Here is a 13,873-nt window from a genome sequence, read left to right as displayed (position 1 = left end):
CTGCCCTAGATCTGCTTCTGTACTTGTACCAGGATCCATACGTTATCTCTGTACTGGGAAATCAAGCTGAAGTCTGGAAACATTCAAGCAAACAAAACATGGAGAGCGTGCAGACAAGTTAGCTACTTTTGGTCCTCCAGGGGATGCACTGTTGCGCAGAACGCGCTTTGCAACAGCATCGGCCTCCAAGCTCCCTTCCTTAGAAGAGCTGCAAGGCAGCGATTTGGGGCAGAGGGATGGGGTAGTGGAGCTTAACCCTTCTCCTGCCAACTGAGGTACACATATCAACTGCATTGTGGAAAGCAGCTAGGCAAGGGTCTGGGGCAGGAAGTAACTGATGGGCCCAGATGAAGCCATTCCCCCCTGCTGCCATTTGTCCCTTGCAAAAAACCAAACACACACACACACCCCTCTCCCGCAATTGCTTTAAAACAGGTGTTCCCCCAACCCCACAATTGCCTGTGAACACCTAGTTCCACCCCCCACTGCAACGAAGTATGAGATTAGTATACTCTTATCAGAATGGGGGGGGGGCAAACCCAGGTGGAAAAGCATCAGGGGACCTGACCATGTGTAAAAAGTGCAGAAAAGAACGTCACTGCTGCAGTTAGCATGAGAAGGAGTGACACATTAACACCCAGTGCTAGCCATCCAGGCTGAGCGCAACGCAAAGTAGGAGAATGCCACAGCATCCAGCCACTTGGCCCGTTCAAGTGCTTGCACTGCGTCTCAAGTGTCCAACAGGCCGAGTAAAAGAATCAGGCCACCCAAACTCTCCAGAAGTCCCATCATTTTGAGCAAGACTTGTGGTGCCAGTCCAAGCAAGGGCCGAGGGAACCAGTTCTCAGAAGGAAGAGGAGTCTTCATCGCCACCTTTAAATCCCACTAAAAGCCTTCAACACTTCTGCTTTCAGAGAAGGGGGTGAATGGGCGCACACACCAAGGGCCCCGATGTCCGTCTCCCAGCATGCAAACCCGCAGTCCTCAAGGTCTCGGATGGCGGCTTCCACCGTTGAAGGAGCCACATCTGCCAAGAGAGAGCCACACAACCAGACGTCACGGCCAGGATACAGCCTTGAAATATCCCACCACTGCAGACCTGCCCCACAGACAAACCTGTCCCTGTTTGATGCCCGAAATGGTTAAGGACCTTTGATAATTCATCTTCACAACCAAGTTGCAAGGGGAACAACAAATATTTAAGGGGCAGCCAAAGTGGTGCCCTCCGGGTGGTGTTGGACTCCAACTCCCATTATCCCTGACCATTGGGCTTGCTGGCTGGGGCCACAGACATTCTCCACCCCTGCTGTACAATTTTAAGCCAGCATAAGTTTTTGTCATTTTGGCTGTAACAGCCTTTCTGAATTTTGTCTTCAAATTTAAACGCTCCAGATTAAAAATATTTACGTCCATGAGTGCGCACGCTGGCTGGGACTGACTGCAGCTATCTAAAACATCTGGAGGGCATCAGGTTCGCAAAGATTGATGAAAGCAACACTGAGTTCATACAGTATTTTTCTAAGCTTGCAAAGCATTTCATGTACCTTAAACAATGAACTAGTATTGCTGACTCTGATCGGCAGTAGCTCTCCAGGGCCTCAAGAGAGAAGAGGTCTGAACAAGAGATGCCAGGCACCAGACCTTCCGTATGCAAAACAGAAGCTCCCTACACTCTGGCTCAGTAGCTCTTATTTAAAGGCTTGCCTTTGTCACTTATTCTCTTACGCTTGCTGTGTACATCAATGATGCTGCATTAAAAGACAGCAACCCTGTATACCGAAATGGAAACGGCCTGCCTTCAAGTCAATCCCGACTTATGGCGACCCTATGAATAGAGTTTTCATGGTAAGCGGTATTTAGAGGGGGTTTCCCATTGCCTCCCTCTGAGGCTAGTCCTCCCCAGCTGGCCAGGGCCTGCTCAGCTTGCCACAGCTGCACAAGCCAGCCCCTTCCTTGTCCGCAACTGCCAGCTGGGGGGCAACTGGGCTGCTTGGGACTATGCTGTTGCCCACGGCTGCACAGGTGGCAGGGCACGTAAACCCTGAGCCACTCACTGTGGAGTGATCTTTAGCTGGCCCTTGACACCCAGGAGATGCGAGCGGGGATTTGAACTCACAGACTCTGGACTCCCAGCCAGGATCTCCTCCCCACTGTGCTATACCAGCTGTTATTAGGCCACTGTAATTACCCCCATAGGAAGACCAAACAAGAGATGGATTGATTCCATAAAGGAAGGCACAGACCTGAACTTACAAAATATGAACAGGGTAGTTCACAACAGATACTACTGGAGGTTGCTGATTCATAGGATCGCCATAAGTCATAATTGACTTGAAGGCACATAACAACAATTACCCCCATATTACAGATGGGGGGGGCAGAGGCTGAAAAAAACAAAGAGTGGCATGCCTGAGGGCTACCTAGTGTCTCCACAGCTGAGGTACCTCTGCAGGCCACCACCCACACTCTTGGCTTAAGCACACCCCCGGTCCTCAACAAAGTCTTGCTCTCAGATTTCTACAGCTAGGAGCGACATTTGTGCAAACAAATAAGACAGAGCACCCAGACGGTGGCGACCCCTGACCTGGCCGGAGCAAAGTGATAGCACAGCCCCCTCCCCCGGCACCCGTCAGTTTGCTGTGCAGCCCATGCGAGGCAGTGATCAGACAGACGCGGTCCAGCGAGGAATGGCCAACCCCGATCGCATCCAGGTGGTGCTGGTTGATGTCAATGAGCTCCTATTTAAAAAGGAGAAAGAGTTCTCATTCCTCTGGCTATTGCCAGGCCTCCGTTCTGCCTTATATTGGGTTATATCTGCCCACTGAGCCACGGGCCCTCCCCTCTGTGAACACGGAGACACAAAGCTGCCTTATGTCAGCCCAGTAACGTGGCAGTGGTTCCCCAGAGTTTCAGAGCGGGATCTCTCCTCATTCCTGGGGACCTTTTCATTGGAGGCGCCACAGACAGACCCAGGCACAGGCTGCATCATGCCCCTTTCGGTGCAAAGCAGGAAATGGCACCGGCAAGAAGAGCGTGCTTGGAAGTTATTTGGGCGAGGAAAGCAGTAAACAGCAGCCTGCAATTGCAGCCGGGGGAGAGGAAGGTCAGCTGCAAGATCCCAGCTGAGGGGCCAGCCCCAAATATTTTGCTGCCTCTTGTGAAGGACTGGCACTGCCCACCCCATCTGCAGAGGCTGACCAGACCGGCCGTTGAATCTTACTTTCACACTGGTGCCGAGGCAGCACCCTCCTCTGCAGCTGAGGGTAACAGGCTACCTTACAGGACTGTGAAGGCTGGGCACGTGGCACACACAGCTCTGTCCTCTGACTCTTCATTGCCACCTCACTCTGTAGGTTATATTGACAACATTCCCTCCACCACCAACCCCACAGAATTTACCCAGCTAGAACTCCCCATTAGGTTTTGCCTCTTAAAAGCAAGGTCCTAGCCCTCATGGCAACTGCTGGCTTGAAAGCGGGAGAAACAGAGGATCCCTCACTCGCCTCCAGCATGGCGTAGTGTTCTCCTGACGAATGTTCAGCCATAGCTTCGAGGACACCTTCACATTCCTGGGAAATGGCGTCAATCGAAGTCAACACGGGCTCCATTATGGCGGGAAACTACAGGGGGGAGAGAGAAATGAGCCTTCCAACAGTTCCGTCTGTGACATCACGTTGGGAACTTCTGAAGACTGCCTTAGCAGGCAAAACGTCAAGCCTGCTCAGTCTGGTCCGGCCCTCTCCTATGCAACAGCCCTGCTGGTACTGGAAGAGTGCCATCATGGTCAGCCTCGGGCTTCTCCAGGCTACACATGCCCAGTCTCTCCACGCTTTCTTTGTAGGACTCGCTTTCCATACCGCCGGCCATCTGTGGTGGCCTACTCCAACCCGGCTCATTCTTCTTGAACTGCAACATTCAGAACTCCAGGCGAGGTCTGACTAGCACAGACCTGGAAATTCTATCAATGGTGGCTAAGATAGCATTAGCCCTTTTTGCAGCTGCACCACAGTGCTGGTAGTTAGGTTTGGCCCAGCTTTCCTTTTTATCAATGTCACTTTGAATTTTTATTCCTGCCTTCCGAGGCTTTAGTGATCCCCTCTAGTTCTGGGGCATCTGTACATTTTCCCCTCCACCGATGTCATCGTTTCAAACATGGTAAGAGCAGTGCGGCACTCAAAACCTCCCTCCACTGTAGTGAGGAGACACCAATGAGCGAGTGCAGCTTTCCAAGGTGCTGTGACCCTTCCTAGCAGCACTGCCATCTAGCCTGCGTTAAGCCAGTGTAATAACCAAAATAGCCAGGGGGGGCTCAAACGCTTTGCTGAACTCAAGGTAAATCGCGTGCACAGCATTCCTACAATCCACTAAATTAGTAGTCTGATAAAAAAAAGAGCTAAAATTAATCTGGCAGGATTAATCTTGACAAATCCATGCCGGCTTCCACTAATCACTACACTGTTATCAAGATGCTTACAAATTGACTCCTTTATAACCTGTTCTATTATCTTCCCCAAAATCTGTTTGACTGGGCTGTGGTTTCTCAGAATTTCCTGTCCCCCCCCCTTTTTTTTTTAAGATTAGGGCAACGTTTGCTCATCAACAGTCCTGAGGCACCTCATCCAGTCCCAGGATTTCTGAACGATGATAGGCAGAGATTATGAGAGTACACCGGCAAGCTCCATTCGTACCCCAGAATGCAATTCATCTGCTCCAGGAGACCTGAACTCACTTAAGGGAGCATGATATTTCCTGGTCAGCTCCTTATTGCTCTTGCAACTAGAATCCTACACGATTCATGCAAGGTTGCACACAGTTCCCTTTTTGGGAAAAGGAAATATACAAAATACAACCCCTGATCTCTTGCAATCCCTGTTCGCTGTTAGTGGCCTCATGCGCAGAGGAGACTGCGCATCTTTCTAGGAAAAGAGCACATATCAGAAGCCAACCTTGGGGATAAACACCTGCAATTCCAGTGTGAGCTGCCCTCCCCAATCCATTTATCTCACAACGTGAGAAGATGCTGGGTGGAGTTGTCAAAAGGTTTTACACATATTATGCCAACTGCACATGGAGCATGGGGTTAGCCTCATATTGCAACCTCTCCCCATCAGTCAGGTGTGGGGACTAATGGCCCCTCAGATGCTGTTGGACTCCAGCTCCTATCAGCCCCAGCCAGCATGTCCAATGGAGGGTTCTTCTGTTCTTATGTCAAGCATGATGGGAGTTGTAGGCCAGCAACATGTGGAGAGTCACAGCCCCATTTCCTTCCCCCACCTCATATGAGTAATTTAAATTGTTTTGCTGACAATGGCAGGTTTTACACGTCTATGCAATTGCACTAATAGAATGAAGAAAACTCCATGTAAAATCTTGATAGCTACATTTCTTTATATGGAACACATTTTGGGTTGTTAAATTTTTTTTAACTGTTATAAAGAAAGATTGTGAACAACGTGTGTTTTTTTTTTAAAAAAAAACACGTTTATATAAATCCCTGTTAAAAAACAAAGCGAAAAAGAGGCAGTGCATTCGCTTAGCGTCACTTCCACTTTGTCATTGTAACAGACGTATATTTATGTTGTGTGTTCTTTCCCTTACCAGAGAATTCCTGCAACACCAAAGCTATCAATGTGCTTTTCTGACTGGCTAGTGCTGGCTTTAAAAAAATAATATTGTCCTGAACTTCCAGCTGAGGAAGTTTTTCCTTCCAATTAGAAATTAAGGCTTATAGGAATTTATCCGGCAAGTTTATTGATTGTTAAGTCACTTTGGGTTCACTTTTGTGAAGAAAGATGGCCAACAAATTAAATAAACAAACAAAATTTACTGTACAAAAGCACTGATGTCCTCTCTCACACACATGGTTTGTTACCTTCATTTAACGTGTACCCGTGGTTCTTTTTAGATATGAAAATATCATAATCTGGAATATTTAAAAAATACTGTAGAAACCCTGAGCAGCCCCAATCAACAGGAAGGCCATTAGAAGCAATACCTTCAGCAGCTTGTCTTTAACTCCTGCGACCAGGATCTTGGTACTCCGGGGGACCTTGGTGTTGGTCAACAAAATCCTTAAAGTGGGAACTCTTCGGGGGTTGGGGGGAAGGAAAACAGAGCCAAAAATTACATCTCCTCTCCAACATGAGGTCTCAGGCAAGGAGGGGTCATCCCAGACCTCCTAACAGAGGTCCTTTTTAACTGGCAAAGCCAGGAATTGACCTTGGGGCCTTCTGCATGCAAAGCAAGGGCTTTAACACAGTGCCAGAAGCCCTCCCCATCTCTCAGTAGCCATTACGGAAATATATGACGCCATTCACTTTTGCTCATCCAAACCTCTCACAGCCTTTAAGCACTCTGAACGAGAGATGAACCTTTACCCGCGAAGCTTAAACATCAATTAGGAGCCGTGTTGTGGTTAGAATGGCCTCAGCGCGTCACCACTGGACGTTTAACTGCCCGAAAGAAAGGCCCATGTTTTGCAAACCAAAATAATGTTGCTTTCTAATACCATCTGCGAGAATAAAACAACGCTGGGTATGAACTGCTAATAGAGCAATTTCATGCCCCACGAAAGATTTTAATAGAATCCGATTACAGGACATTGACACAGATGATTGGGGCAGGCAATCGCTGAAGCTGCTCCTGCATTCTCTCTTCAGGCTGCTGTAATATTAAGCAAGCAAGAAATTGCTTGTAAATGCCGCTCCCTTGCAAAAAGTCACGGCATCTATAAGCTCCTCACAAAACCTCAGAATTAATATTGATTCTTTGTGCATATTGGTTTTTATATACCAGAGAGAGGGAGGGCCGCTAATGAACCCCCTCCCCTCCAAAAAAAGAGTGAAAGCAGAGTTGTCGACCAATTAAAAGGCTTTCCAATTATTTATTTCAAAGAGTTGGGGTGGGGTTATGGAGGCCATCTAGTCCACCCCACTGCCGCTCAATGCAGGAAATCCAGAGCTGGAGCCTCCCCAACAGACCACCAAATGAGGGACAACCCACACACCCGTTGAGGCAAGTGGTCCCACTGTCAAACTGCTTTTACCATCATATCAACCAAGATCTCCCCTCCTGTAATTTCAACCCTTTCGATTTAGCCCTGCCTGCTGGGGCAGCAGAGAACAAGTCTTGGCCCTCTTCTGTGAAACAGACCGTCCAGTCCTTGAAGAGTGTCACCTCATCTGCCCCTTCAGTCTTCTCTTCTTTAGGCAAAACATACCCAGTTCATTCACCTGTCCCTCATCAGGCTTGATTTCCACACCCCAACTATCCTTATTGCTAGTCTCAACAATATCTAGAGTCAAAATGGCTTCTCAATTTTTATTAAAAAAAAAAAGTGTTCGAGCCCTTTCGGTATCTTAAAAGGCCATAGTTTACAACTGTGTTTGCATGTAACACTAAGCTATGGCTTGTTGTTCCACCAATCACGAGGTATGGCATGGGTTACAAATCACAGCCACAGCTTGTTTCTCCAAAGCCTGGTTTTCCAGATGCTCTGGACCTGTGTCTCTATAGCTTGGTGAGCACTTGGAGAGGGGCAGGGTGGCCAAACAAACCATGGTTAAGCAAGACTGCTGGGTTTGGGCACAACACCAAAGCACAGTTAAAAACCAGCCAAAGTTCATAAGCCAACAACAAACCATTGCTTCACATTATGGTTTGCTGCCAGAAAAGCAAACCATGGCTAGCCTGCTAGGCTGGCTTTGGATGTTCCAACAAACCAGAGTTTGGCTAAACAAGCCAGAGGTTCACATTACATGTGAACTGGCTACAGACAGGCACCAACTACAGCTTCTCCTGCTTGTGGAGGAGAGGAGAAGCTGCATTAGGGGCTGAACAGCGCAATCTGATACAAGTCTACTCAGAAGTAAGTCCCACTGAGTTCGAGAGGGCTTACTCCAAGATAAGTAAGTACTGGATTGCAGCCTAGCTTACCTACCTCTCTGGGAGTGGGGGAGGGCAAGGAAGCCAGCTGCCTGCATCCACCTGCCACCATTTGAAAGATTCAGCTGTCATCCTCCATTTCAATGTTTATGACTTATAGAGCTGCCCAACCTCACATTCACTCCAGGCTGGTGCCTTCCTACCATACGTATTTTTTATTTAAAATGTTTTAGGCAAAAGAGTAAGAGCCTCCTCCAAGCAGCTTACAAGATAAGCGTATAAAATACAATCACATAACACAAAGCACTGAATAAAACAGACCATCCACCTGTGTGAACCTGCTGCTCAGGATGTCTATAGACTATTGGGGTTGGATTCTTTTTAGGAGTTGTTTTTTGAGGTCAAGATTTAATTCTGGAGATGCATTTTCACTGTTATTGGGGCTACGGCTTTGCATTTTTGTTGTCAGACATGATTGTGAAGTATGTGGGGATTGCTTAATTGTATATTTATGGAGATGTTTTCATTATTGTTTATGACTATTGTTTGACCAGTTATGTTGTTTTATTTTTGTAACTGCTAAAATTACGTAGGTCTTTTTGATGTGGTGAGCTGCTATGGACAGGCAGCAAAAAAAATAAAATGTTGGTGATGAAGCGCCAGCCCCCCCCCCCAAAGCAAAGCACAACCTCCAGACGGGCAAGCCTGATTGATGGCCAAGTTTATGAATCGCATCCACCACCTGGAAAACATTTTTTATGCAGCATCAAAAGTTAATGCTCCAAGTAAACTTGTACCTTTTTAATGATGAGATTTTTCCAGACTGGTATCGCAATGCTCCACCTAAAAGTTTGGGGGAAAGAAGAGTCTTATACTGAAATGAGCTGTTTCAACGGACATTTTGTCTTCCCTGACCCAGCACGAAGAACTCAAACTAAACGCAAACTAACAGTAAACAGCAACACTGATTCACTCCTTTGTCATAAAGCAAAGAAAGGAAGGCATTCTGGTTTATGCTAGGAGGAGACAAATTCTTGGGCCTTTAAGACATATATCTGGGGATGATCCCAAGGGATAGCCCCATCTAGGGCAAGAGAGATCCCAGTGTGTGATGCTGAATACTCCTGTAGCTTCTAGAGAGACAGCAAACAGAGACTGCAGTGTGAATTAAAACCCAGCAAGAAGCTCAATGCTGTCACTTGTGGACCTCATCGGGACCACGGGTTTCTATCCACACTGCCTGCGTTCATTGGCTTACGCATGCCAGGATGTCTGCGTCATTAAGAACTGTTTCTGTGGATGATGTAACGATCCGCACCTGCGCTTTCTGCGTTTCATTTCCTTCTGACCTCACCGTTTACAACTCCCCTGATCCCCAACCACCACAGGCTTACCCACGCCCCTGTCATTCAAGATAACGCTTCGTGCATCTGATGAAGTGGATGAAAGCGTGTACAGTAATACCTCAGTTAACAAATCCTCCAGGAAAGAAGCTCCTTCTAACAAAGTCTTTTTTGGGGTGCAGGGGGAGTGGGGGGGATGCGCACTCTGACATAACTCAGAATGTGGCTGTCTATTGGGTTCCAGCTGCTGCAGGCAGCTCTCTCATGCGTGGTTGGAATGGCGCTCCTTGCCAGGTGGCGCAGGCACCTCCGCAGTAAACAGTGCTTCGGGTGCCCTGGAAGCACTGCTTACTGCAGATGCATCTGCTCGAGTGTAGGGGAGAGAAAGAGAGAGAGAGAGAGAGAGAGAGAGAGAGAGAGAGAGAGAAAGAGAGACCAAGCACAGGGTGGTGGTGTTGGCTGCCCCGTGCCTGCCTGCTCGAAGGTACGAAGATGAGAACTGTGATCAAACCTTTAGATTGCTATAGCAAGATGCTACATGATAAAAGCAAAAAGGCAAGGCAGGCCCCCCAGATGCATTTTGGAAGAAGCCTTCAGGTGGTCTGTGCGCAAGGCTTACCTGACCTGGTGGTTTCATTTCAGACCTGTGTACTGTTAGTTTTGAATAAAAAGATTGCTGAAATATGTTGAGCCACTCTTCTTCTTTGTGGTGCAGAAACCTACCCCTGTTCTTTCCATGTTATTCCTACTTCTGGAACCAAAGTTTCCGATCAAGAAGCAATGTCATCCAGGAACGCATGGACTTTGTTAACTAAGGTATTGCTGTAGTGAATTTTTTAGTTGTTAAGGTACTCCAGATTCCCTCAATTTCACCAGTACCACTCAAACAGAAAAAACAAGCAATGGAAGGGAACACTTGCCCCAGGTCCCCACAGCGTTATCTACTCCAGAGGGGTTCCCGTGGATCACCTGCTCTCCTCGGAAGGCCCACCTGTTGATTAAGCCCAACTCCACCTCAGTCCACCTGGAAGAAAGAAAGCAGGTCTTATTACCAGGTCAGGAAGTTTGGCCGTCCAGCCCAGGATGATTGTCTTACATTAGATTGAGTGTTGGGCTGGCAGTGGGAGAGACCACGGTTTGAATCCCCACTCGGCTGTGAAGCTCACGTGGGCCAGTCACTGCCTCTCAGCCTAAGCTACCTCACAGGGTTGTTGCGAGGATGCAAATGGGGAGAAGGAACGTGTACATTTCCTTACGCCCTGAAGAAAGGTGGGGTTTAAAAAAATTTTAATTTTAAAAAAGCATTGGGACTGCAAGTTCTCCTTTCTAGTCTCTTTGGCAAAGAAAAGTCTGTTTCTTCGTTTCTGTCTGCAAGGAATGATTGAAATGGAAATGGGCTGCCTTCAAGTTGATCCCGACTTATGGCGACCTTATGAATAGGGATTTCATGCTGAGTGGTATCCAGAGGGGGTTTCCCATTGCCTCCCTCTGAGGCTAGTCCTCCCCAGCTGGCCAGGGCCTGCTCAGCTTGCCACAGCTGCACAAGCCAGCCCTTTCCTTGTCTGCAATTGCCAGCTGGGGGGCAACTGGGCTCCTTGGGCTATGCAGCTTGTCCATGGCTGCACAGGTGGCAGGGCACGTAATCCCTGAGCCACTCACTGTGGGGGTGATCTTTAGCTGGCCCTGGCCACCCAGGAGACACAAGCGGGGTTTGAACTCACAGGCTCTGGACTCCCAGCCAGGCTTTCCTCCCCACCGTGCTATGCCAGCTATGATTAAGAGAACCAAAAAAGGTAGAAACAAACCAGTGGTATGCCTGCCCGCCCACCCCCATCCTGAATTATCTAGGGCTCCTACCTTGCTACAGACTGGCCCTCCCCCAGAGGGTAACCAATGACTCCACACCCAGAAAGCAAGGCTCCCGCCAGGCAGACGGAATAAGCAGCGCTGGAGCCTAACCCAGCCCCTGTGGGCAGCTCAGACCACACCAAGATGTCCATGCTCGGAAGGACCCTGACAGACACAAAATTACAAACACAAACAAACACAAACAGTCCCTGTAATTAAATTATTTACTGAGTAAAACCAATTAGAAAGAAGGGGCATTTAAAACACATATACACAAACCCTTTTTTTTTTTAACTGATGTGCTCCATGGGTGATGATCACATCTTATTTCAGTTGGTCCAGGAGTGATCGTCTAGATCTAGACAGCTAAGTCATTTCATGAGAAGGGTTAACTGATGATCTCCCTGATGAGGTGCACCTGGCGCCAACACTGTTATCTTTTTATTTTATTTATTTATTTATTTATTTATTTTGTTTCATTTTTAAACCGCCCATAGCGAGTAGCTCTCTGGGCGGTGAACAAAACAGGATTAAAATACAATATACAATAAAATCAGTGACGAACAACAGCAAATTAAACAAAAACATTAGATAGAACATATTGACATTAAAATTGAACATTATAATAACATTAAAATGCCTGGGAGTATAACCAGGTCTTAACCTGGCGCCTAAAAGAAAGTACCGTAGGCGCCAGGCGTATCTCCTCAGGTAAGCTGTTCCAGAGTTCGGGGGCCACCACAGAAAAGGCCCCAGGTCAAGACTTTCCTCTTCTCCCAGGCATTTTAGCATGTGTTTTTAAATTGCTTTTTAAAAATGTGTTTTTAAATTTGTATATTTGTTTTTAATTGTTGTAAACTGCCCAGAGAGCTTCGGCTATGGGGCGGTATACAAATGCAATAAATAAATAAATAAATAACTGCCAGCTGGTTGGCAACACTAGGGAACTGCAGCCCAAGGGGCTTTGCTGGCCCTCTGCAAAGTGCTGAGAGCATTGGGATAGCAAAGCAGCTTTCTGCAGGGATCAGCTGTGGGATCAAGTTCCCCACAGGGAACTTGGTGGTGCCGCTGACCCAGTAGGGTTGATGTCACGACCCATCAGCTGACAGGTGGTACCTTCAACCCTGCCTTCTACAGATCATGAAGCCCACCCGGCCATGTCTCTACCTGTCCAACGCTGGACATTGACTATGGTGTCAGGTTTGGGGCAGAGGAACATGACTTGAGGACAATGGCCTCATAGGCCAAACTGGGACCTGTACCAGGGCAAATCTGATCCGCAGGCTGGAGGTTCCTCACTCCTGTCCTAAATCAACGTTACAGCTTCCAACTTTACCACAGAGACCAAGCATTCAAAACCGAGAGTGTCACATTGCTACGGGATTCTCCAGGAGATCAATATTAGCTCATTAAATCACAGGCGAAACAACAATTGCCACATTCACACAGTACATTTATTTCACTTTAAACATCCATGGCTTCCCCCAAAGAATTCTGGGAAGTGTGGTTTGTGAAGGGTGTTGAGAGTTGTTAGGAGATACCTATTCCCTTGATAGAGCTACAATTCCCAAAGTTCTTTGGGAAGAGGGACCGACTGTTAAACCGCTGAGGAATTGTGAGTTGAATAGGAGGCCACCTAATAATTCTCTGCACCCTTCACAAGCTACACTTCCCAGGATTCTTTGGGGGAAGCCATGACTGTTTAAAGTGGAATAACAGTGGAATAAACGTCTGGTGTGAACGTGGCCAAAGTGGCAGAGGTGCAGCCAATATCCTTCTTGGACATTTGCTTTTCTTAATAATGTTATTTATTTAGTTTAATTTTTGTAAATGGCATTGTTTTTATTGATGTATTTTTATACTTGTGTTTATTTTTCTTTGTAAGCAGCCTTGAGGGCCTTTGGCCAAAAGGTGGGTATAAATAAATTTAATAATAATAACAATCCTTACCCGCATTTAGATGCAATGGATAAGTACAAGTAGAGAAACGCAACGGTGGCCTGGCTGCGGGTTGCTGCAGCTGCTCCATCTGCAACGCCCGAGAACTCTTTCAGCTTCTCCACTTGTTCTGGGCTGGGGGGCTGAGAGTCAATCTGGTCAGCTGAAGGAAGAGCAAATGGGAAGAGAGAAACCTTCACTGTCCATTACTGGCATATCAGACCAGGAGCTGCCAACCTTTTTGGACCCATGGGCACAATTCAAATGCTGAGTGCTGAGGGTACCAATCACAAAGTGGCTGCCATGGGGGTGTGGCATAACCCAAAATGAAAGAGAGGACAGTCATTTCTGCTTGATTCCAAAACAGATTCCAAAGGGCCAAAGTAACCCCCTCCCCCCGCACAACCTCATGTTTACCATGGGAAGTCAGCTGTGTCCTGCTGGTCCCAATTGTGGAGATACAGCTCTTAAAGGCACAAGAACCCTGTTTTCCCCAACGCCAATCCGAAACCAAAGCCTAGGCTGCCATCCTGTACTCACTTACCTTGGAGTAAGCCCCATTAAAACACAGCAAGACTTACTTCTGAAGTAAACATTGTACAGTAAATAACCTATACATTGAATTCTTATTCTGGATATTATGTCCTGGACAGCAGGAAACATGCTAAGCCTCTTTGCAAAGTTTTCACATTTTGAGTTTGCCATTTGGGGAGGGGATTCTTTAACACCCACCCGCAAAGTTACCTATGGGGAACCTACCGATGGGGTCTGCGTCTGGTCAAAGTCTTAGGATGGGAAGTAAGAGGAGGCAGAAGACATTTAACCGAGGCTCTGTCAGGTGTTAAACAGGGTTCAGGTTG

The 13,873-nt window shown here is 47.3% G+C and overlaps 1 protein-coding gene across 2 annotated transcripts in view; it reads right to left on the bottom strand.

The window, feature by feature from the left end:
• Nucleotides 1-503: 503 nt before the first annotated feature.
• Nucleotides 504-13,873, bottom strand: part of MVK (mevalonate kinase) — a 20,405-nt gene continuing 7,035 nt past the window's right edge. For both annotated transcript variants that reach the window (XM_061602288.1, XM_061602287.1), the window contains 8 exons: nt 13,026-13,176; nt 11,085-11,240; nt 10,148-10,251; nt 8,682-8,727; nt 5,996-6,086; nt 3,504-3,620; nt 2,585-2,738; nt 504-1,027 (listed from right to left, as the gene is read on the bottom strand). In XM_061602288.1, the coding sequence (XP_061458272.1) occupies nt 876-1,027; nt 2,585-2,738; nt 3,504-3,620; nt 5,996-6,086; nt 8,682-8,727; nt 10,148-10,251; nt 11,085-11,240; nt 13,026-13,176 (971 nt within the window). In that variant the 3' untranslated portion in view covers nt 504-875. The remainder of the gene's footprint in view (nt 1,028-2,584; nt 2,739-3,503; nt 3,621-5,995; nt 6,087-8,681; nt 8,728-10,147; nt 10,252-11,084; nt 11,241-13,025; nt 13,177-13,873) is intronic.

This window comes from Rhineura floridana, chromosome 19 (assembly GCF_030035675.1).
Source record: "Rhineura floridana isolate rRhiFlo1 chromosome 19, rRhiFlo1.hap2, whole genome shotgun sequence".
NCBI classification, from domain to species: domain Eukaryota; kingdom Metazoa; phylum Chordata; class Lepidosauria; order Squamata; family Rhineuridae; genus Rhineura; species Rhineura floridana.
This window is presented reverse-complemented; position numbering and strand designations above follow the sequence as displayed.